The sequence below is a fragment of the Hemicordylus capensis genome, chromosome 2, assembly GCF_027244095.1.
Source record: "Hemicordylus capensis ecotype Gifberg chromosome 2, rHemCap1.1.pri, whole genome shotgun sequence".
Classification (NCBI taxonomy): Eukaryota; Metazoa; Chordata; class Lepidosauria; order Squamata; family Cordylidae; genus Hemicordylus; species Hemicordylus capensis.
The window spans coordinates 239256552-239281300 of record NC_069658.1 but is presented as its reverse complement, the minus strand read 5'-3'; the positions used below and the strand labels follow the sequence as shown (position 1 = coordinate 239281300).

The 24749-nt window shown below is 44.9% G+C and overlaps 1 protein-coding gene and 1 pseudogene across 4 annotated transcripts; both read left to right on the top strand.

Moving 5' to 3' along the window:
- Positions 1–385: 385 nt before the first annotated feature.
- LOC128347515 (zinc finger protein OZF-like) lies at positions 386–11302 on the top strand (annotated as a pseudogene).
- A 2819-nt stretch (positions 11303–14121) lies between these two features.
- LOC128347468 (zinc finger protein ZFP2-like) lies at positions 14122–24580 on the top strand. Of its 4 annotated transcripts, XM_053302204.1 has the most exons (8): positions 14122–14249; positions 14831–14958; positions 16196–16276; positions 16925–17446; positions 17749–17875; positions 18181–18269; positions 18478–18604; positions 22474–24580. In XM_053302204.1, the coding sequence occupies exons 4-8, from the start codon at positions 17087–17089 to the stop codon at positions 24015–24017; spliced, it is 2247 nt and encodes a 748-aa protein (XP_053158179.1). In that variant the 5' UTR covers positions 14122–14249; positions 14831–14958; positions 16196–16276; positions 16925–17086; the 3' UTR covers positions 24018–24580. The 4 variants fall into 4 exon arrangements, with proteins under 4 accessions (XP_053158179.1, XP_053158181.1, XP_053158178.1 ...); XM_053302206.1 differs by lacking the exon at positions 16196–16276 and having other exon boundaries at positions 22477–24580; XM_053302203.1 differs by lacking the exon at positions 16196–16276.
- Positions 24581–24749: the final 169 nt, after the last annotated feature.

Below are 24749 nucleotides of genomic sequence, written 5' to 3'. Positions count from 1 at the left end.
ATCACAGGCATCTCCCGGCGAGGGGGCCAGCCCCCCCCCTGCTGTTTTCCACAAGGTCCCTCCCAGTCCATATGCAGGCAGAGGGAGGGGCTCCTGCGTGGCATCATGTCCCAAGTGGCACTGGTGGGGCTCCCCGTCCTTGTAGCAACTTCCATGCGAGTGGCGGCAGAGGAGAATCCCGCTGAAGTGTGTTGTGCATCCAGATCCCGTCCTCCCTCCTGCTGATGTCGATTTACCCGCGCTGCTTTTCTTTTCTGTAGAGAAATCGAGAAACAAGAAAAGAAGAAAAAGTATGTGCCTCCCTCCCTTCAGCATTCTTCTGAGATGGCATCTCGGGGTTAAAGCGAGAGAGGCATGAATCCTAGAGAGGCAAATGTAGGAAATAGGGACTGTGACTGGTGGTGGGAGCCCTTTCCTCCCCCCCCCCACCTGGGATTGGAAAGTGGCCGCTGGGATCTGGTGGTGAGTCTGACCTGCATTTGCGTGTGCACGGGGATGGTGGTGGTCAAGTGAGCAGCGAGTAGTTTGAAGACCTCAGGAAGAATAAAGCCCAGGAATTGAAGGGGGGAAGAGGAGCAAAGAGAGCAGCCCCCTCTCCACTCCCCGAGCATTTCAGCCCCTGGCGAAGCGGCCTGTACAGCTGCTGAACCACCCGGGATTCCTCCAAAGCCATCACAAGCTCCTTCTTCCTTCCTCTCTGCTGCATACCGTGGAGGCCTCTTGAGCTTGGAGAGGAGGACGAGGGTGAAGCCAGTTTTCAGTTACTGTATGGCCCGTCGCTGCTGTGCCTTATGGAGGGAGAAAGGGGTCCCTAAGGGAAGGGCCAAGAGAGAGGGGGGAGCAGCAGAGCTGCCTCGTGGCTTTGCCTGGAGGAAGCTGCAGGAGGGCAGAGGCAGCTGAGGAGGGAGGCACAGGGGCCTTGCCAGGTACTTGAGAAAGATACAGGGTCTGGCTCTAGCCCTCAGCCTCCCGCTTCTTGAGACCTAAACCATTTCGTGCTCTCTCAAGGAATCCCGCACTCTGTTTCACTACTTGCAGCCATTCATCCCGTTGTCTCTGGCTCTCCTTTTGGGAGCACTGCCGGGGTCCTGATTAGGACTGGGTCCCTTGCCCACAGGACTGGCATGATTTTCAAATGTCCCTCCCTTTTGCAATCCCTGCTTGCAGTGGCCTTGCCCAGGGGTGTCGCTAGGGGAGAGGGGGTTGTGTGTTTGCCCCTCTCCCTGGTGGCCCCTTGGACTGAGGGAGAGAATGAAGAAAATAGGGAGGTGGTGGAACTGGGTGGCCCCTCAGGAGCTGAAGGTCCTGCATTCTTTGAACCCATCCGCTCAATTATAGCTACACTCTGCATTTCCCCTATATGAAATGTGGGTTGGGGAGTGGTTTTTATTGTGAATATGTCATCCCTCAATCTTTCCATCTGGTTTGTTTGGGGGTTTGGGTTTTTGTTTTGTTTTTGGCAACCTTTTGCTACAGAGTTTTGTTTAAATGAAGTGAGGGGGGGTTGGGGGGGAGTTACCCACCTCCTTCCCATGAGCTGACACATGACATTTCAAGGCAGTCTTGGCAGCTGATCCATGCAGGGCACCTTCAAAGCTAGCACAAGTGTCTTTCCTCCTCTCTGCAAGATGTGGAAGTCCATTGAATTTGGAGAGATTGAAGCCAGTTTCAAGCTGTTTTCATGCATAGCTTTGGGGTATCCTAAAGAAAGAGGCCGTGGTCCCTGAAGGAAGGCAAAGGGAGGGGAGCATATTTGGCTAAGAGCTTAGTGTGAGGAAAGATGGGGGGGCAGGCAGCTGTTGTGGTGGGGCAGGGTGATTCCTAGATATGTAAAAACTTCTGGACCTATGCTCATGGGGCCTGGCATAGTCCCACAGCCTGCTCCCCCTTTTATAATCAACCCTCTTCGTGTCTTCCAAAGCAATCTAGTCCTCTCTTCCTGTTTTTAAAGCACTCAATCACTAGTGCATCTTTGTTATATCTGGTGTGTTTTGGCCAGGAGCATTGCCAGGGTCCTTTTAGGATTCAGCCTCTGGAAGTTCATGTACAAATTTCCCTCCCTATTGCATTCATTTGTTAAAAGGGTGGGGAGCAGGGTTTACCATATTTACCTGAATAGAAGTAGATTCTGAATGTAAAACGATCCCCACTTAAGCAATGCAGGCTAAATACAGATTATTTAAGGAAGATTCCTTTGAATTTAAGATGACCCACCAATTTCTAACATCAAAGAACTTGGGGGTGCTCCCTGCTGCTCATGTTTAGAGCAATGTTTGTCTGAATAGGGAAGCACCCTAACAGTAATGGTGGTGCTTCCATGATTGCAAGGCTGGATCGATTTAGCCTCACAATCACAGAAGTGCCCACCACCATGGTTTCCCAGATTCATATCTGGGTCCTTGTGGGTGCATATGTCCCTAATTCCCACTCCTCATCTTCTGTTCCTTACTTCTTCTAATCCCCTCTCTTCATTCTCTGGGATGCTTGTTTGTGTTTCAGGTGCAGAGGCATTAGCAAAAGTCTCAGCTGATTTCCATGTACAGCATCAGCACTTCAGGCAGTTCTGCTACCAGGAGGCCAAGTGGCCCCAGGAAGTCTCCAGCCAGCTGCTGCACAACCTTTGCCATCGGTGTCTGAAGCCAGAAAAGCACACGGCAACACAGATCCTGGACCTGGTGACCCTGGAGCAGTTTCTGACTATCCTGCCCCCAGAGATGGAGAGCTAGTCAGAGAATGTGCAGCGGAAACCAGTTCCCAGGCAGTGACCCTGGCAGAAGGATTTGTCTTGAGCCAGGCAGAAGACCAGAAGCAAGAAGAGCAGCAGGTGAGAGCATTTCCTCCTGGGAGAAGATAAAATGCATTCTATTTAGTTATGCATTGACATGAACACTTTCTGTAAATGCTCAAGGCATCACATAACATTTAAGAACAAGTGAACAAAGAAGTACAATTAATAGTTAAGGCTAATTAATGAAATGAAAAGATTGTGTGCAATGATGAATTCCCTAAATTTGCCCAGCTTCCTCTCCAAACCCTTGTAGATGGATATTTCCTAGCCCTCCTTCCTTTGCCTTTAGCTCTTCCATTCCTTTTCTAATCATTCTTTCCATTCTCTGCCTGGAATGTTTCTTGGCGTTTTAGGTGCAGGGGCAGTTAGCAGAAGAGACCGCTGGTTTTTCTGACGTGGAGAAGCCTCTTTTGGACGCCAGTCGGAGGATTTCTCAAAATGCACACAGAGATGCCACCTCATTGGGTAAGGATTAATGGATTACACTTCTGTTGGGGCTCCACTGGGCTGTTTTTGTGTTCCCACAAGTCTGTTTGTGGGAGACTCTTGTCTTCAGTATATCCCACATGAACCTGGGGAACTGTTTAGAGTGAACAAGTTAATGCATTCATATGTCCAAATCATCATCTTGAGTTCTGCCCAGGAGTCAGTGGGTGGGGAGTGAACTTTTTCTTCCCCCAGAAAGAACTGAGACAGAAAATACGTATTAAGGGTCAATCCTCCTCTGACCACCTTTCTCTCTCCTATAGGCTGTGGAATAATACAGGTGCTCTTTCCAGGGCTGTCTACCCTGCGTGGTGCTGGAAAAACAGCTGTGATGCAACCAGATCAGGTAGGAGAGGGCTCATAAGGGATATGGGCAGGGAGGAAGGAGCCTGGTGCCTTTTTCTGAGTCTGAAAGGATCTGATCTCTTCCCTTTTGCTTCCCTCAAAGCTGCCCACTAAGAAGGCAGTGAAGTCATGAATTCACTCAGAGAAGCCACAGTAGCTTCCCCTCAATTACCGCCAGAGATTTACTTGCAAGTGAAAGAACCGCTTTGTTATCTGTGTGTTGAAAACATGTCCTTCTTTCAGGGCCCCGTGTCCTTTGAGGAGGTGGCTGTGCATTTCACTGAGGAGGAGTGGGCTCTGCTGGATGCAGACCAAAGAGCGCTGCACAGAGAAGTCATGGAGGAGACTTGTCGGAATGTTGCCTCTCTGGGTAAAGCTCCCTCTTTATCCAGAAATTTCTGCTGCTGCTGCTGCTTTATGAATACCCTTTTAGTCCATTCTTCTGGGGGATTGTGGGGGTCTCTCGACTGGGTTGGGGAACACTTACACAGCAACCCTAAATGGTCTTAGACTTGGATGTAGAACATGGGAAGCTGCCTTCTACTGAGTCAGACCATTGGTCCATCTGGCTCAGAATTGTCTGCACTCACTGGCAGTGGTTCTCCAAGGTTTCAGGCAGGAGTCTCTCCCTGCCCTACCTAGAGATGCCAAGGTGTGAACCTAGGATGCCCTGCATGCAAGCAGGTGCTCTCTCACTGAGCTACAGGCCCATCTCCTAAGGCGACTAGCTTATTATGAGCAGACAGGGTTCACTTATAGTCGCCCTTCCAAATGCAATCCAGGGCTGACCCTCCTTAACAAAGGGGAAAATTCATGCTCACAACCACAAGAGCAGCTCTATGGCCTTCTGGGGCTTCCTCCTGGTTTGCCTTTGGAGGATGTGGCATGTTCTAGGAAAATGCTCCCCTTTATTTTGGGAAGAACCCTGAGTGGTAGGTTTGTCTGATAGATCAGGACTGAGAAGGCCACCTGCTCAGCTTCACAGCTGGGTGGAAAGCTAGACCTAGGTTTCCATAGTTCACCACTCTTTGTCATATACCAGTCTTCATTTTAATGCCAACCACTATTTGAAACACTTCAAGTTCTACCTCTTCTTCTGAAGTCCATTTTATCATTTGCAATAGCAGTTCATTGGGCTTATTGCCTGATTTCAAGCTCCAATTCTCCCTGCAATCCAAATGAGATTCTTTTCTCTTCCTTTATTCCAACAGGTGGTGGATGGAAAAATAAGTATGGGAAGAAGCTATTTGAGTGCTTGGAGTGTGGAAAGAGCTTCAGTGAGAGCACAGCTCTTACTGAGCATCAACAAATTTGCACTGGAGATAAACCATTTAAATGCATAGAATGTGGGAAGAGCTTCAGGTGGAACTCCAACTTTATTACTCATCAAAGAATTCACACTGGCGAGAAGCCATTCAAATGTTTGGTCTGTGGAAAGAACTTTAGCTGCAGTTCAGCTCTGATGGTACATGAAAGAATTCACACAGGCGAGAAGCCATTCAGATGTTTGGTCTGTGGGAAAAGCTTTAGTCGCAGGTCAGCTCTTAAGGTACATCAACAAATTCACACAGGAGAGAGGCCATTTAAATGTTTGGTATGTGGAAAGAGCTTCAAGAGGAGTACATCTCTTACAGAACATCAAATAATGCACACAGGACAGAAGCCATATAAATGTTTGGAGTGTGGAAAGAGCTTTTGTCAGAGCTCAAATCTTATACAGCATCAAAGAATCCATACAGGACAGAAACCATATAGATGTTTGGAGTGTGGAAAGAACTTTCGTCAGTGCTCAACTCTTACACGCCATCAAAGTATTCATACAGGAGAGAAACCATTTAAATGCTTGGAGTGTGGAAAAAGCTTTCGTCAGAGCTCAAATCTTTCACAGCATCAAAGAATTCATATAGGAGAGAAACCATTTAAATGCTTGGATTGTGGAAAGGGTTTTCTTCAGCGTTCAAGTCTTACACAACATCAAAAAATGCACACAGAACACAAGTCATTCAGCCAGAGTAAACAGCTCTCTGTACATCAAATAGTTCACACTGGACAGAAACCATATGAATGCTTGGAGTGTGGGAAGCGCTTTAGTTGGAGCTCAAATCTTAGACAACATCAAATAATTCATACTGGGGAGAAACCATTTAAATGCTTGGAGTGTGGAAAGAGCTTCAGTCTCAGCTCAGCACTTACAAAACATCAAAGAATTCACCGAGAAGAGAAACCATACATGTGCTTGGAGTGTGGCAAGAACTTTCGTCAGTGCTCAACTCTTACACGCCATCAAAGTATTCATACAGGAGAGAAACCATTTAAGTGCTTGGAGTGTGGCAAGAACTTTCGTCAGTGCTCAACTCTTACACGACATCAAAGAATTCATACAGGAGAGAAACCATTTAAATGCTTGGAGTGTGGAAAGAGCTTCAGCCAGCGATCAAACCTTAGTGTACATCTAAGAACCCATGGGAGAGAAACCATATAAATGTTTGGAGTGTGGAAAGAGCTTTTGCCGGAGCTCAAACTTTACACAACATCAAAGAATTCACATAGGAGACAAACCATATAAATGTTTGGAGTGTGGAAAGAGCTTTCATCAGAGATCAAAGCTTCTCTCTCTCTCTATCTGTTCAGTCATGTCCGACTCTATGGATCACTGCACTCCATGCTTACCTTACAAAACATGAAATCTTTTGATCAAACCTTACAAAACATGAAATTTTACACAGGTAAAAGATTGTATATATGTGTTGAGTGTGGAAAGGGTTTCTTTCAGAGCTCAAATCTTAAACAGCATGAAAGAATTCAGACAAGTGAGACAGGATATTTGTTGTCAACTGCCACAACATTCACTGAGTGGTGGTATACAAATCTAATAGATATGCATGTTTGGAGTCTGGAAAGAGCATCACAAAGCATTTTTACTTGCCTTCACAAAACACAAGTAATACAGGGCAAAAAAAATAAATGCAAATGCTCTGAGTGAGAAAGAAGCCTCAGTTCAGTATTCCAAAGGACTTTTGTTTTAAGATCAGAGTTAAAATGTTTGAAATTTTTACTCATACTTTAAAATGCGTAGAATTTGCTGATTAAGATGCCAGTATTAACTAGAGATGTGCACGAACCAGTTCGGAGGCCCTTTTATGATCCTCTGAACCAGTACGAACGTCTGGTGATTTGGCTGGTTTAAAGGTGCGGGGAGATATCTTTAAGGAAGGGGGAGAGTGCTTTTCTCTCTTCTACTGCATTTCTCCTGCCAGCACTGCCTTTTAAAATGGTCCACCAGGCCAGCTCCTTGTTCCCTCAGTGCCTCCTCAGACCGGAAGTGCCCGTTGCACGTGTGCACATTATGTGTGCATGTGACATGCGCACTGGGCACTTCTGGCCACTTCCAGTCAGAGGAGGGCAGCAAGGAAGTATGCTGCCATCCTGCTAGACCGTTTTGAAAGGTTGCTCTGGCGGGGGAAATGCGGCAGGAGGGGTAAGAGCATCCTCCCCCGTCCTTAAATATATCCCTCCCCACCTTCAAACCGGCAGGTGAGGTGGTGTCACCTAGCTGATTTCTGCCAGTGTTCAGGCATATTGGAGAGATGTGTTTGATTTTATGACCAACAGAATGTTCAAGACTTAGAATGGTAGAATGTTGATACAACTTCTCATCTTGACAATACTGGTAGTGTTGTGCCAGTATGTTCACTAACTATTTCAGTGATTGCTACTGTTGTTCTATCATGAAAACTCCATCTAAATTTCCAGTCTTAATTGTTCCCCTCCATTCCCCCTGCAGCCTGACAATTTCTTTCTCTCACCCTAATTGATAATTCCTGACTGACTTCCTACAAGGTTCCATATGGGGTTTCCCATACTACATGTGGGACCAACATCCCTTGCAATGGGGATGGAGCCGTCCTCCTTTTGATACAGGAGGTCCCAGTTTCAATCTCTAGCATGTCCAGGCAGAGCTGGAAAAGATTCCTGTCTGAAACCCTGGACTTACCCATGCTGGCTACGTGTTTTGCCCCAAAGCACAGGTGAATAACTTTTAATACAAGAGGTCACAGTCCTTTTCTCAACTGGGATGGCATTCCACATTCTTGGGGCAATAGCACAGAAAGCTCTGTCCCATGTACTCATGATTGCTTCTTGGGGAGTTGGCAGCAAGCAGAGCAGAACTTCCCCAGATGACCTTATAAGGTAGTCGAGAGTTTTTTTTGGAGCAGGCAGTCCCGTCAGGGATCCAGGGTCTAAACCATTTAGAGCGTTATTGGTTTTCAGCAGCACCCTGAATTACAGCCCAAGAAGCTAGAACGCTTGTGAACAATCTCTGATGTCACATCAGTTCAGCCAAAGGCGAAAAGGATCTGAGGAGGCAGGCAAAGAATTTAATGTTATGAATAATGGCTGGCATGTTGTGCAAGGGAATGTGGCGTTTCTGAGCTGCTGGGGCTGCTGCAGATGTGAAAACCAGCCCCAAGGATGTTGCAGAAGTGGGCAGTTATGCAGATACTTAAAGCAGAAGAGAAAGAAAAATGCAAAACCCGTGAACAAAAAATGATAAATGACCAGCTCTCAACACAATGAAAACAATCAAACATATCTGTATAACATATGTAAAAATACAATGACATAATACAAAATGCAGCATACAATGGAAAAATAAGAAAACAGTGTATACAGGTATCTAGACAGCGTCCGAGATGTCTTCAGAATGAGAAAATGATGAGTACATGCAGTACAGGTCATAAGTCCTCAAATCCAAAAAGAAGAAATGATGTACTCAGTGAGATGTTGTAAGTGCATATAGTTCAAGTCATGAATCCTTCATTCAAAGAAAGCAAACAACATACTCTGTGATTACTGATAATGACTGATGATGGAAGACAAATCACACCAGGGAAAAACCACACGACAGCCACCCCGGGATAAGGAGCTGTTTCGCCAAAAGCTTCATCAGGGGCTGTTTCCCATTAGCATAGGATAAAAGTAGAAAGTCATTTCTATACAATCGAACTTATCCAAGCATGTTAAAACCTCAAGGTTCATCCAGGTGAACCTTGAGGCTTTAACCTCAAAAAGAGAGGACCCTGTCTGGATACCTGTATACACTGTTTTCTTATTTTTCATTGTATGCTGCATTTCAATTTTGTATTATGTCATTGTATTTTTACATATGTTATACAGATATGTTTGATTGTTTTCATGTGTGTTGAGAGCTGGTCATTTATAATTTTTTGTTCACGGGTTTTGCATTTTTCTTTCTTTTCCATTCCGTGGACCCCGGTTTTTTCTTGTCTTTTTTGCCTCATACTTAAAGCGGGGCATGGGCACTTGTGTCCTGTTACTTCCATTCTTTCCATTGGGAACAGCTAGTTGTGGAAGTGCCCACACGCTGTTTTAAACAGTTGAACTGCACACTCCTGCAGCCCCCTCAAGGCCGCCTTTCACATGCACAACAGCCCTGGTGGGTCAGAAATACCGATCTTGCCTTGTGTAACATGTTGGCCACCAGACCTATCAGAATTCCAGAATAAATATTTGCTTTTAATTTAATATGGATGTGAGAGAGACACACAACTTCTATTAGGAAGGTGTGTGTATGGTGGTGGCCAGAAGGCACAATCCAAGCAGAGGACAGACTTGCACAGCTGAACCTCTCATTCCTTTTAAAAGGCTCTCTTTATTTAGAGTTTCAAATATTTGGCACATTTCTGGTGTATATAAATACTTCTCAAAACCAGTTGGAAAAGCCCCAAACCCAAGCCATTCTGCTGGCTGCAGATGAGATGTTGGTGCTGGGCCAGATGCAAGATTAGGCAGAGTGTCTAGGAGCATTTTCAGACAGCAGGCTTTACCATGAGTTTGAAGTCCCCCCTCCTCCTAAAAAAAACACAAAAAGTGAATTTTTTAACCCCGGATATAAGTCAGGCTACACTCTAACGCACAATGAAAAACCCAAATTGTGTGTGAAGTGCTCCCTGATAGCTCTCAGGGACTTTGGGGTAACACACATGCTCTATTCTGGAGGAGATGCAAACTAAAAGCCCTGAGTGAAAAAGCTCCAGGACTGGCGGGAGGTCTTGGCAGGTGTCATTCACAGGAAGCCTTCAGTGGGTTCTCTCTGCTCCCTTCTCACACACCAACCAGAGATCTTGCTGCAGGAATGCAAAATGAGAGAGTTGGAAAGTTAAAAGCCAGAATCATGGAATGGTCTGTGGTGGGGCTTTAGCGTCTTAGAGCTCAGAGACATGCAAAAGATGATCTAGGCACGGCTGAAGCCATCATCTCCTGATTATCAAGCCGCACAAAAAAATGTGCTACAAGCAACGCTCTGGTGTTACATTTAGAGGTGCCTGGACAACAAATGCCTCCCACTGATTGCTCAAACAAGTGAGCCAGTTTGCACACTTGAGAATGTAAGACACATCAGGACATTCTGTAGTTTGAACCAGCAGAGAAATACTTTCTTGAAGATCAAACAGCTTTGATTTGTGACCTTAGCAGAACCCAACTTTCAAAGTAATGAAGGAAGGAAACCTTGCATGAGTTCCATCAAGACAGAAGACGGGTGGACTAAATGCCAGTCAGTTCTTTTTTTAAACACCTTGTATTTTGGTATTTTCACAGTACAAAAGAACGAAGTTGTCCAACAAGAACAGTCATTATCAATTCTGTCTAGTGCTGTATGCCATCTTTGGCATTCATCACTAGACATAATGAGTCTTTTTGTTTGGCTTTTTTAATAAATGAGGATGGATTTCAAATGTTCTGGTTGATTGTGTGTTATTTTAGACTTGTCGATAAAGTTCAAGGCAGGTATCCAGTGTGGTGAAAAGTTATCTTTAGAGTGGGGGTTGATATGGGTTTTTTTGTTTGTGAAGATAATGCAAATGAGTCCTCATCCAATCTGTGCCCCAATTTGTATGACCCGCAGGAAAGCATTGAGATCTGGCCCACAGGAAAGCCGAAGCCTTTCAAAATGTGGGCATGCTCGCCACAGAATCCAAGGCAAGAGTCCACCCTCTTTGAGATGAATGTCCACCCTCTCTCAGCCCCCAGCCCACTTACCTCTGGTCGCTTGCTGCAAAGAGAAGCACAGAAATAAGGTTGATGCTTACATTGTACAGTGGGGGCTCTAGTCTCTCCAGCTCCTTTATCACCCCAGCAGCTCATTTTCTATCCATTCAGATCTGATGATAAGGATTAGCAAAGTAGCAGCCTGGTAGATGTGTGATGATAAGGTGTGAAGGAAGAGGTACAATCCCCTTCTCCCATGGAATCCAGTCAAGTCAGGCTGAGAGAGTTTGCAGAAAAAAGAGCTGGCAAAAGTCTGCTGGAAGGAAAACGAGAAAGAAACCTGGGAGAGAACTGAGCAGAGAACTGGTGGTTGCTGGAGTTGCCCAGCCAATAGGCCAGGACCAAGAGCTGAAATCACTGAAAGAGGGGAAGTAGCCAGGCTGGATTGAGCCCCAGACCTGTGCTATCCTCTGAACAAAGAAGTCTGCCCAGCCAGCCAGAGGAGGAAAAGACAGACTTTGAAGGAAAACCTTGATAGAACTGAGCAGTGTTAAAAAGCCTACAGCTTGTTAGTTACCCTGACTTGCTCTGTGAATATTGTTTTGTGATTTTCTGTAAAGTAAAGTTTTAATTGGAACGTTTGTTTTTAGTAAAAACTTTCTTGTGAATATAGTAGAGTTTGCTGATTGTCTCTACCCCACACCTACAGGCCATTCCACTCTACTAAGGTTTGGGTTGGGTTTTTTGAATTCCTGGAAGGGCTGTTGCAGTGGACTCCGCCTTCCCAAAAGCCCACTTGGTGGCAGCAGCAGCGATGGAGTCAGGAGAACCAGAGGGCTGTTCCCCACACTTGTTAGTCCGGTGGGATAGCAGGGTCCTCCACATAAGGATTAGCAAAGTAGCAGCCTGCTTGCCTATCCACACAGGCAGAAAGGAGGCTCTAGAGTGGATGCATTGTGGGCATTTATGCAGAGCTCTAGAAGGCCTTCATCTTCACTGCTTTGAAATGCCATGACAAGGCTTCCCTTCCCATCAGTCTGGAGTCCAGGCAGCAAAAAGGGGTGGCCCAGAGATCCCCAGATGCTGCTCCTTCCTGAGCAGAGGAGCCATACTGCTCTTCCACTTTCAGTAGTTCAGTACGGAAGGAGTGACTCACTTGATGCTGCTCTTCAGACTGCTTGCTCTTTCTCTAGTGACAGAAGCAGAAAGTCAGAGGACTGAGGCAGCTATAGAGATAATCCAATATCAGACCTTCGAGAGAGAGGCAGGGCTCCCAGATTTTAAAAACTCTGCAAGTGATGCTCCTTCACTCTGTTGCTAACCCCCTCCGGGAAGGAAATCCCAGAAGCTGTCAGGCAACTGTTACTACCAGAGTTGGGAGACTTACCCTGGTGTCATTCTCCCACCCCTGCTTTGCTCCAGTGTAACTCCATTGCCTCTGAGCCTTCATTCCAGGATTCTGGAGGATATCTCAGATTAGCCTCAGAAGTGGGTTGGGTGGTCTGAGACTGCTTTGTGAGCACAAAACTGAAATGTCCCTTGCCCCTTGATGGAAAGGAGTGGAGGACACAGCAGCTCAAGGAATGCAGCAGCTGGGAACACAAATGCATCTCCAGGAAAAAGACCCACATATTGTGGGCTATGGAAACTCATGGTGAAGGCTGCCAAGATGGAGGGGAGGGGCAACCCAGCCAATTATCTGGGTCAGGAGCTCATTCAAACCCCTATAAAAGAGAAGGCTCACAGAGAAGAGCCTCTTAAATGTAAGGATGATATTTATACAAGATGCAGCTTTCATAAGAGCTACTGGGATTAATTCCAATTTAGTGCGTTAAGGATGCTGGTGAACATTTGGCCAAATCCAAATATCAGCCTCAATGATATTTGGACTTTGTGAATTCCTCAATTGAGGATTATTTAGCTACCGAATTTAGAGAACCTTGATCATAAAGTATATATGTGGGAGGGTTAGATGGTCTTGCAGGTACTTTCCAATCTGTGTTCAAGATATCATATGGCAGGCTGGGTACCACCAGGCTTTGAGGTACCTGTTTCCTTTGTCAAGAAACCTGTGCCATCAGTACCTTATTTATATGGCATCATCTGTGCAACATGGCACTTTGCACAGAATGAAAAAGCAGTTCCCTGCCCTAAGGGGCTCACAGTCCAAAATCTATGTATGCACGTAGGTAGCCCAGCAAATACATCCACAGTCTGCTTACTGATGCATAAGATGATACCAGCTGCTACCACAATGGCAACCACCACACACAAACCCGAAGATGGCTCCCACAATGACCTCCACGGGTACAGAGGCTAAAATGAAAGAAACATATACATTTGCTCAGACAGGCAGCAACGCTCCAAGACCTCAGGCACAGATCCTTAATTCAGGGACACTGGCACCAAAACCAGGACCTCACAAATCACAGCGCTAGGCTATGACCCCCTCTGTGTTGGCCTCCAAGCAGAAAAAAATCCCCTCCCCAGGGAGGCCTACCGACTCCTAGTATTCTCTCCCCAGAGAGGCCACCAACTCCTCTTTCCCTGAAGCCTTCAGGGAAGCTTATGTTTAAAACAGGGTGGCCTGGAGAACATTGCCAAAAATGGGATGGGGGAGATAAAATGTTGCACAGGTTTATTTATACGACTTCAGTACAATTGTCAATCTACCATTTTGCACCCTGAAACACATACAGGGGCCTTGTCATGTATCATGACCATTTTTAAAGTATATTTGATGGATGTTTGCTCCAAAAGCACTAAAATGTAAATCTAAAAAGAACCATTTTGTACACTCCTTTCATCAAGTGTCTGTATTTTTGCTGAGAGCAGCTTTTGTTGTTTTGCACTCTGTGCATGGTCTTCACTTGTGCCCTCCTAGGCAAAATAATTAGCTCATCCACAGCTGACTTGTCTAGGAGCTAGGCACTGTACACAAGAAAGCAAAGAAGTGGTTTCTGCCCCAGAGTGCTTACAAGAGGAACAAGTTGGGAAGCAGGGATGTGCAAAGCAATGTTGGCTCATTTTTGGATGCAGAGCCAGTTTGAAGGGATTACTGGAAAATAAGGTTTGTGGGGAGCCCTTTTTTCTGGCTGCACTACAGGCATCACCAGAATGGGGGGTGGGACTTTTAGTGGGGACAGATATCACCAACGCTGGCAGAAAGCTTTCTCCACTGTTTCCAGGGCTAAAGACAAAAAGAGCATATAGTAGCTCCCCTTTAAAAAAATCAGGGGGGGGGGGAAATCAAATAATATTTTCCCTGTATACTGCCATGTCATATAAGAGGGAGATTTGTGCGGGAGGTGGGATTTTTGGCTTATAAAACCTGTTCTGTTAATCTTGTGGGCTTGAGGCCACTCCTATCTAACCTTCGTGCTATCAAAGCACACCTAGAGGCGTCTGGAGAACGAACCGCAATTGGGTGAGGAGGGGAAATATTCGACCAATAGGAATAACGCCCTTCAATTTCGGCTGTGGTTGCTGGGCAGATTTACAGGAAAGGAACTTTGCCCTTCGGCCTCTCCTTTCGGTGGGGGCGGGTGGGATTCTCAGCCAAGCCTGCAATGCGGCGAGAGAGCGTGCGAGGGAGAGCACGATCCTATCTTTGCAGCAGGTACAAGGGGTCAGCAGTGTGGAGAGGACGGACGGGGAAATAATAATCGCCCCCGCCCCCCATCTTTTCCTCCCCAACTTCATGCAGCAGCGCAGGCAAGGTTGGAACAAAAGAGTCTGGCTGGGAATCGTAGGCGTCATCTCCCCCCCCGCTCCGCTCTCTCCCAGATACAGGCTGACCCTCCTCAAGATGACAGCCACCGCCTTGGAAAGACTGGGGGGTGGGCAGAGCTAGCCATGCCCTTCACTTCCACATGTGGTAAATGCAAATTCTGCAAGGGGGAGTAGCCATTACAGAGGGGCCCCCCCATCCATTAAGTTGCCAGCCTCCAAAGTGGAAGGATTTCTTATTCCTCCTAACTTGAAAGAGAGGGGGACCCTGGTACCCGAGAGAAAGATGCTTAGGTCTTAAAAGCCTGAAATGGATTGGCTTGAGGAGTGTGGGGCCAAAGTCATTAATAAACATTTCAGGTGTTTGAAAGAGAAATCAGTGGCGGAGAGTAGAATAGTTATAAGCTGCCCAGAGCAGTAGTGTGCTGGAGGGGCAGGGTATAAATATTTTAATTTTTTTTTTATGAATAGGAACTCAAAGCTTGCTTAAAGCAAGCAAAAACTTTGCAGAGTTGTTGGTCCAAGTAAGAAGGAAGCGAATCTCAGCAGAAAAGAACTTCCTCACTTCTATTGGGAGGCACATCCATCTCAGGCTGAAGGTATTTGAACACCCTTCCTCTGCCCCACCAAGCAATATTTCCTTTTAAAAAAATTGCTTTTCTGCTTTCTGCCCCAAACCCCATGACAGGGATTTCTTCTAAAAATCATACAGCATTTTTGTAGTATTACTGCATTAAACCGCTCACCGTTAGGTAGTGTTGCAATAGTTTTGGTCCTGTGTGAAGTAGTTTGTTATAAAAATATGTTTAAAGAGTCACATTTTGCTGGTAGAACAAGAACACTCGTCTGTTGATTGTGGTGATTCTGAACATCAGTACTGCTTAGCTTCCCCACTCTCTCCTACTGTGTGTAGAGAGGATTGGCTGCGTTCTAGGATTGTGTGTGACTTGTTTTGCGCTGATTCATCAAAATGACTGGGAAAGGATTTGTAAAAGGAAATTTAGGAAATTTTATAATTTGTAGGTACCTTCATGAATGCATATTTCCTTGCTGGCAATGATTAGCACCTTAAGTGGCGCAGCGGGGAAATGCTGGACTAACAAACAGAAGGTTGCTGGTTTGAATCCCCACTGGTATGTTTTCCAAACTATGGGGAAACGCCTATATCGGGCAGCAGTGATATAGGAAGATGCTGAAAGGCATCATCTCATACTGCGTGGGAGGAGGCAATGGTAAACCCCTCCTGTATTCTACCAAGACAACAACAGGGCTCTGTGGGTGCCTGGAGTCTAAATCGACTTGACAGCACACTTTACTTTAATGAAGATTAGATAAGAGTAGAAAGGTGGGAAGACCACAAAATTAATAATAGAACTGGTTTTATAACTCAAAAATCTCCCCTCCCCCCAAACACCCTCCAGTAATAGAAAAAAAATGTTATTTGATTTCTACACCACCACCACACACACACTTTTTTAAAAAAAGGAGAAACAATACAGAAACAATTGCTGGTCCGTGTCCCCAGCTCTTTTTGTCTTTAACCCTGGAAACAGCTGAGAAAGGTTTCTGTCAGGGCTAGTGAAATCTGTCCATCTTCAGGGAACGAGAAATGTCTTGAAAATGAAAGCCAACCATTACATTTGAATGGTTTCAGTCCTGTCTCTAAACTAGATTGGGCCTGTTCCCCTACATCACATAGGGCTCTGCTCCTTAGCAGTGGTAGTGTCACTGCTTTTATCTGACAGTGGCCTCCTCTTTCGCTTTGTATAATTTTACTTCAAAACTGCCAGTGTTGCTGTTTGTCTTTAATCACTGTCTAATTTTGTATCTCATAAGGGGAGGGAGCTGCTGAATTCCTTGTAAGGGCCAGCCAGAGGGCCCAGGACTTTTAACATCTGCATGACAGGGAGACATTCAGTAAGTGCAACCTTACCTAGTGAAGATGGAAGCAGCATCTGTATATTCCACATCTGCTTCAACTGCATGACAGCCAGAACTTCAACAGGTGCAGTTCCAGTCTCCAAATGCAGGAGGAGACTCTACTGAGTTTCTGCCTATCATTCAGCTGTTAGACACAGAGCGCCAGCCATGGTGGAAGCAAGTCAGGTTTTAACCATAGAAATTCTGGCTCTGATGGGAGTGGGACAGAGAACATTGATAACGTCTCTGCACAGAATAAACAAAAGTATATAAAGAAAACCTGCTGCTACCTCTATCTAATTTTTGCTGAAGCACTTTCGTGCCTTGGGAGTAATGGGGAAGAAGGGAGAGTGGCAGAGATCCCTGAAGGAGGGGGGCAGATCTAGCTAGGAACTTTGTGTGAGGGAAGATGGTGAGGGAGGGGCACACAACATGTTTTTTCTTAAGAGAGTTTCTGCATTGTGTGACCCTCCGGCCAAGTGGAGGATCTGTGGCTTATAAGTGAAGGAACCTCTCTCCAATCTTTAGTGGTTGTTTGAATGTCTGCCTCCTTTGCAATAGGGAAAGGTCTCTGTCAATAGCAAGAACAATATTTTTTCCTTTTTAATATATGCCCCTGACTTCTATATTATGCTTCATTCTCAGAAGAAAGTGTGGATTGTAGAATTCAGTGACCTCCACCAATTAACTGCAGTTCCTACCAAAGAAAGAGTCTGGTGAAAGAACAACTTTGACTGTTTTGGAGGCTCCCTTTAGAGTACAGAATTGGAGTCAGAAGTGCAAGACTCGGCTTCCCGAGAGACCATTATGGCAGGAAGCAGTGAGGAATGCTGGGAAGGGACTGTGCAGAAGATCCTAGATGAGGACCTGCTCACTTCAGATGTGCAACACCAGCGCTTCAGTCAGTTCTGCTACCAGGAGGGCAAGGGCCCCCGAGAGGTTTGCAGCCAACTCCACCATCTCTGCCGTCAGTGGCTCAGACCAGAGTGGCACACAAAAAAACAGATGCTGGATCTGGTGATCCTGGAGTGGTTTTTGACCGTCTTGCCTCCAGAAATAGAGAGCTGGGTGAGAGAATGTGGAGCAGAGACCAGTTCGCAGGCCGTGGCCCTGGCAGAAGGTTTCCTTCTGAGCCAGGCAGAGGATAAGAAGCAGGAAGAGCAGCAGGTGAGAGAGCATGTTAGTAGAATCATTTACATGGAAAAAAAATCTTATCCCTCTTTTCTATGAAAGCTAAAGGCATTGCATAACAATTACTAAAACTAATACAAGGAAGTATAATTAATTAATGATGAAGGACAATGACTGAAGTAGAGAACAACATGAGCAAAGATGAATTTCCCAGAGCTGCCCAGGTTTCTCTCACAGTCCTTGTAGTTTTATATTTCCAAACTCTCCTCCCTTCACTCATCCCATTCCTTTTACAATCCCTGGTCCTAATTTTCTGCCTGGGATGTTTGTTGTTTCAGTTGCATAGATGGTCAGTAGAAGGGACTCCTGTTTTCTCTGAGGCAGCGGAGGTTCTGTCAGACATCAGTCAGAGGACACGCTCCAGGGGGATCTCTCAAGAGGGTGACGGAGATGCCACTTTGCAGGGTAATGATCATATTTCTACTTGGTTTCCCTTCCCCTTTTGGGCTGCTTCTGTGTTCCGTTGAGTGAGTCTGTGGGAGACACTTCTCCCCAATTTATTCCACATGAACATAAAAATATGTTTAGAGTCTACAGGTTAACAGATTTATATGTGCAAATCAGCACTTATAAAACAACACTTTGAGTCCTGCCCAGCAGTCAGTAGGAGAGGAGTGATTCCCCCCCCCTTCACAGGAAACAGATGTTGAAAATGTATGAAAGGTGGTGGGGGGAGAAACATCCTCTGACCACCTTTGTCTCTTCCATAGGCTGTGGAATAATGCTGACGATGGGTACAAGGTTGTCTTCCCTGAGAGGTTGTGGTGGAGCAACAGCTTCTATGCAACCAGATGATCAGGTAGGAGAGGAGTCATAGGGGAGATGGGTAGGGAGCAGCCTGGGTGCCTTTTTCTGAGCCTGAAATAATATTGCCCCTTGCCTTTTGCTTGCCCACTAGGAATGCTGTGATGGCATCAGTCCTCCTGGATAACCCTTTACTGCTTCTCCTTAATTATCCTCAGAGATTTGCTTACGAGGTGAAGAACTGTTTTGTTATCTTCTTTCAGGGCCCTGTGTCCTTTGAGGAGGTGGCTGTGCATTTCACGGAGGAGGAGTGGGCTCTGCTGGATCCAAATCAAAGAGACCTGCACAGAGAAGTCATGGAGGAGACTCGTCGGAATGTGACCTCTCTGGGTAAGACTTTCTTTTTATCTAGAAATTGCTGGTTCGTTCTTTATCACTCCCCAGCATCCCCTTTTGGTCAGTTAACCTGGCAGAATTTTGGGATCTTTCCACTGGGTGAGGAAGACGTACTTGGCAATCTTTTTGTTAGGACAATGTGAGATTGCATTAGACTGCTTCAATGCAAGATTTTGACAGTCTTTTGAAGTTAATACATAAATGCTGAAAGCTCCTCTATAATAGGAAAAGAAAAGGGACAACTGGGGGAGGTATCCCAAATCCAGATGAAAATGCCAGTCCTCCAGTCTGAGGATTTATTACTTATTTTATTTATTTATGTATCACATTTTTATACCGCCCAAAATGTGAGTTTTCTGGGCGGTTTACAAAACAATAAAAACCAATAAAAAGATTAACACATTAAAATTTAAAATGTTAAAACTGTGAAAACACAATTAAAACAATGTCTAATTAATTTATTCACTATACAAATGGAGGAAGCTGCTATTGAGCTATTTTGCTGCATATTGTCTGTAGTAACTGGCAGCATCTCTTTAGGCATCTATGACTGGCAGCATCTCTCATGCACAGAACTCCCAAATGCTGCTACCAAGATCTTTCAACTGCAAATGTTGGAAATTAAGTCGGGGAAGTTCACTATGCAAATTATGCAGTTTTTGAAGCATCCTGGTGTAATAATGCACACCAGGAAACCCACTTAAGTCGTTCAAATAGATGTAACATCTCTGTGTTTTCTTGGGGGTGCCCATGCTTTAGTTCTGGGTTTTTACCCATGCCCTTCCCACTGCCCCCTGATTATTTTTTAAAGATTGTCTTTATGGATTATTTTGCACCACTATATCTTTGCACAAGGCAGCAAACCCAATTCATTTGGACAACATTCCGTCTTCTGCAGGCCTAATAACTCTGCTGGGTGTGCCCCTCACTTCTGCACCCCTGAAGTCCCCTTTCCTATGGTGTGCAGTCTGCTTCCAGTCACCTAGCTAGCTTACTAGGTGGAAAGGTTGGCTTAAAATGTCCACCAGGTGGAGACAGCAAAAGTGGGTGCAAAATGGCTGCCAGGTGAAGGTCAGAAATGGCGGTGGGCATGGAATTGCTACCATGCCACTCCTAATACCATACAGAAAACAGTAATGCTGCAGGTACTAGAGCAGGAAGTAGAGCAGTGCAGCCCCCACAACACAAGCAGCCCCTTTCCAATATCCCAGATCACACCCAAAGCTAAAGCTACCAAAGCAGCTCCCACCTGCACCCCAAGAAAGCAGCCCAGAGGTGGGTTATAGACGGTGGAATGCTGAGCAACTGAAGTAGGTTTGCTGGCTTGTGCAAGGGTGTATTGTTACAAATACTCCATTAAAATAATTTTTAAAAAGAAAGAAAGGAGAAAACAAGCTAAAGTAACCCTCAATCCACCCTCTCCAAAATCAACCACAGATGTTACAGTGGATGGTTCTGCAAAAGTTATAATAAAAACATTTCTCTTATTTTTATTCTCAGTTTCTTAAAGTTTTTGTGCACTTATACCAGTGCTTCCAACCACTGCATAGCATCTGCTAGGGTTTCTGCTGTAGCTACACCTTCAGGCAGCCTAAAGGTGACCAACAAAGCAAAAAGGCAAAGCACAATTAAAAGCCTGAAAACCAAGTTGAATAGCCACAGGGTGTTTTCTTGGACAAATAAACGGGTGAATGTGCCTGTGTGTGCTCGCGCATAAAGGGGCGTGGGAGTGCCCCTATAATGAAGGCAAGTAGACCAAAAAAGAAGATTCCACCATTATAAGCCTCAAACTGTTGGGTTAATAACTTGAAACTTGGTATGTGTGATCTACTTGATGAAGTCTACACATGCATTTAATTTCAAGGAGATCTGCTAAAAATTGCCACAGCAAGTTTAAAAATGCTGAAATTTATTTATTTATTTATTTAACATACTTTTATACTGCTCAAAACGTACGTCTCTGTGCGGTTGACCAATTGACACTTGGTCCTTTTTTCTCCAATCTTTAGAACAGCATAGCATATATTTCTTTCAAATTTTAGTTAAAATTACTACTGTACTCTGTCAGATTTGTCTAGGTTGAGTGCCTTTTAATGGTTTGGCAAAGTCTGGAGCAGTGGTTCAAAAATTATTAAGGTTTTCCTGCCCCATTAAAGCCAATGGGAAGCAAGTGCTGGCAAAATTATGTAGAGCATAAACAGTTTGACATGAAGCTGAAATGCTGACACACTTCGCCAGTAGTCTAAGACTGGCCGGGAGAGGCAGCCATTGAATTCTGTTGCAGGTGCAAGGTCTATTCTGTTAGTTATGGAATATGAACTTTTAGGCAACTGGGGAGGGACAGGTGGGCATGGAGCATAGAGGTGCAGGAAGCTGAGTGGGAAGTAAGAGCCCTCTGGGGAAGAAGTACTTATGGATTTAAGGGTGTATGGAAGGATTTTGAAAATATGTGCACAGAGAAACACATGCACATGCAAACACAAACACAGCCACACAACACACAACCATGCATGCCACACACACACGTAACACAAACATGCAATATACATGCACACAGAAACACAAATGCATGCATACAACACAAACACATGCAACACAAACATGCACACAACATAAACAGGCACACACATAACATAAATACATAAACATATGCAAATGCAGAAACCCATGCCCAGAACATAAACACACAAATGCGCAAACACACATGTGCAAGCCTAATACATATACTGCAAAACACCCACGGACATCAGCAAAAAATGTGCACACACAAACACGCACACACAATGCACAGAAATACTACCATCTGCATACAGGATAAGCATGAACATGCAACACAGGAAAAAAACACATATATGCAACATAGAAATGTGCACATGCAAAAAAATGTGTACAACACCAAAAGATGTTCAGACATGCAGTGTAAACGCTCAAGAACAAGTACACAAACACACACAAGACACAAATGCAACACACTCACAACACATGTAACAAATGCACAATGCACAAACACATGTATGCAACACAACATACAAATGCACACAGACAATACGAATATACAGCAGGGGCGTATCTAGGGTAGGGTAGGCAGGGCACGTGCCCTGGGTGCCACTTGAAAGGGGGGGCGCAAAGTCTAATTTTTTTAAAAAAAGAAATGGCCACCAAAAACAAAATGGCCACTGCACATGCTCAAATGGCCTCTGTGAGGCCCTAGGCCATGCCAGGCCTCGCAGAGGCCATTTGAGCATGCACGGTGGCCATTTTGTTTTCAGCAGCCTTTAAAAAAAAAAAAAACCCAATTATTTTTAAAAATGGCCACAGCACATGCTCAAATGGTCTCTGCGAGGTCCTAGAGGCCAGCAGTGGGAGGGGTAACCTTTGCAGATGCCCCCCCTCCCATGGCCTATAGGTAGCACCCAAAGGGGCTGCAGGTAAATATTTTCAGAGTATCTGGGAATAGCCAAATTCTCCATTTATTTTTAAAACTTATGTAATAGTGATGCTAAAATGCATAGTAGAGAATTAGATAGGCACTTCTGTTTAGTTTTCCAAGTACACCTCCACATAGTATTTGGGTATTTCATGAGCCCCAGCATACTGAAATTTGTAGTTTTCCAGCATTTTTTTGGTCTGGCTACGTCCACTGCTAAATAGTTTTTGAAATTTTAAAAGATTAACGAGCTTGACATATTTTTCAGCTGATATTATAGTAAAGTTATCTGAAAGATGGGTGTCAGATGTTTGGACAGGGGGCGCAATTTCAGTGCTTGCCCTAGGCGCTATTTTCCCTAGATACGCCTCTGATATACAGTCACATGCTATCAATCATCATTTGTAAAACTCCTAGCTTTCTTTCTCTATTCCAGCAGGTGATGAGCGGAAGAGCAAGGATGAGGGAGAACGATGCAGAGCGTTAGCTGGGAAAGTGAGATGTGTACAGGGAGAACAGCAGAGAAAGGAAACTGAAATACATCAGGAAAAGAGGAATGAATCCTCTACTCTTCATGCTGGGGACTGCCAGGAAGCACCACTCCAACTAAAAATAGACCAAATTAATGGAAAGAGGAAGCACCTTTTTTCTGGGAATAGCTTCAGTTGTAAATTGAAAGTCAAATGTCATTCAGGGATCAAGAATGGGGAGAAGCCATTGAAACGTTTGGAGTGTGAAAAGAGCTTCAGTCAGAGCTCAGCTCTTATAAAACAGCAAAGAATGCTCACAGAAGAGAAATCATATAAATGTTTGGAGTGTGGAAAGAGCTTCAGCAGGAAGCAGTACCTCAATGTACATATAAGAACTCACACAGAAGAAAAGCCAGTTAAATGCTTGGAGTGTGGAAAGAGCTTCAAGCAGAGTGAACACCTTGATGTACATCAGAGAATGCACAGAGGGGAGAAGCCATATCAATGTCTGGAGTGTGGAAAGAGCTTCAGTACGAATGCATACCTCAGTATACATCAAGGAATTCACACAGAAGAGAGGCCATTTCAGTGTTTGGAGTGTGGAAAAAGCTTCCGGTGGAACTCAGTTCTTATACAACATCAAAGAATTCACGCAGGAGAGAAACCATATAAATGCTTGGAGTGTGAGAAAAGCTTCAGAGACAGCTCAGCTCTTACAAAACACCAAATAATTCACACAGAACAGAAACCATATAAATGCTTGGAGTGTGGGAAAAGCTTCAGGTGGAACTCAATTCTTATACAGCATCAAAGAATTCACACTGGAGAGAAACCATATAAATGTTTGGAGTGTGGAAAGGGCTTCATACAGAACAAACACCTCAGTGTACATTTAAGAACTCACACAGGAGAGAAGCCATTTAAATGCATGGAATGTGGAAAGAGCTTCAGACAGAATAAACACCTCAATGTACATGTAAGAACTCACACAGGAGAGAGGCCATTTAAATGCTTGGAGTGTGGAAGGAGCTTCAACCGGAGTGAACCCCTCAATGTACATCTAAGAATTCACACAGGAGAGAAGCCATTTAAATGTTTGGAGTGTGGAAAGAGCTTCCGTCAAAGTTCAAATCTTACACTACATCAAAAAATGCACACAGGAGAGAAACCATGTAAGTGTTTGGAATGTGGAAAAAGCTTCCGTGACAACTCAACCCTTAATGTTCATCAAAGAAGTCATACTGGAGAGAGACCATTTGAATGTTTGGAATGTGGAAAGACCTTCAGTCAGAGCTCAGCTCTTTTAATACATCAAACAATTCACACAGGGAAGAAACCATTTAAGTGTTCAGAGTGTGGAAAGAGCTTCAATCAGAGCTCAGCTCTTTTAGTACATCAAAGAATTCACACAGGGGAGAGACCATTTAAATGTTTGGAGTGTGGAAAGAGCTGCAGCCAGCGATCAAACCTTAGTGCACATCTAAGAACTCATAGGAGAAAAACCATATAAATGTTTGGAGTGTAGGACTGTGTGTTTTCGAAAAAGGAGTTGATGGACTTTGTGTGTCGGAAAAAAGAGTTGATGCTTCCAACCACCAGGAAACATCAGAGCGTGGGGCAAGTGCCCCAGGTAGTGCACTTGTAAGCCAGAATTTGGCTTTTTAAAAGCCAAATCTGGCCACCTAGCTGGGGGCCCTTTAACTTCCCGCCCAGCTGCCACTGGGGCAGCTGGGTGGTACAGTGATGTCCAGAAGCTTGGGGGTGGAGGGTGTGACTCTGGGCAGCCTGGGAAGCCCACACGGCTGCTGGGAGAACTTTGGGCTTCTGGGGAGTGTAGTCCCTCTCAGAACTTGCCCGCTCCCCTCCCCAAGCTCCCGAGCATCACTGCGCTGCCCACGCACCCCTGTACCACTGGTGGGCAGGAAGTTAAAGGGCCCCCATCACCAGCATTCTATTAGGGGCACTTGCCTTGTGCTCTGATGCCTCCTGGTAGTGGGGATATCACACATGAAAAAACCGTGTGAAAAGAAGAAAAATATAGTGGGAAACTAATAAAACATATTAAAACATTTACTTTACTTTATTAAATTTATGGTCATGGACCAAGACATACAGCATAAAATCTAATAAACAATAAAACATACAGTTTTAAAACGCATCGATCTTCTACAACTGATGATATAACAGAATTTAGCTGTAACATAAGATACTGCATCATCCAGATCTGACAAAAGAAACTTTA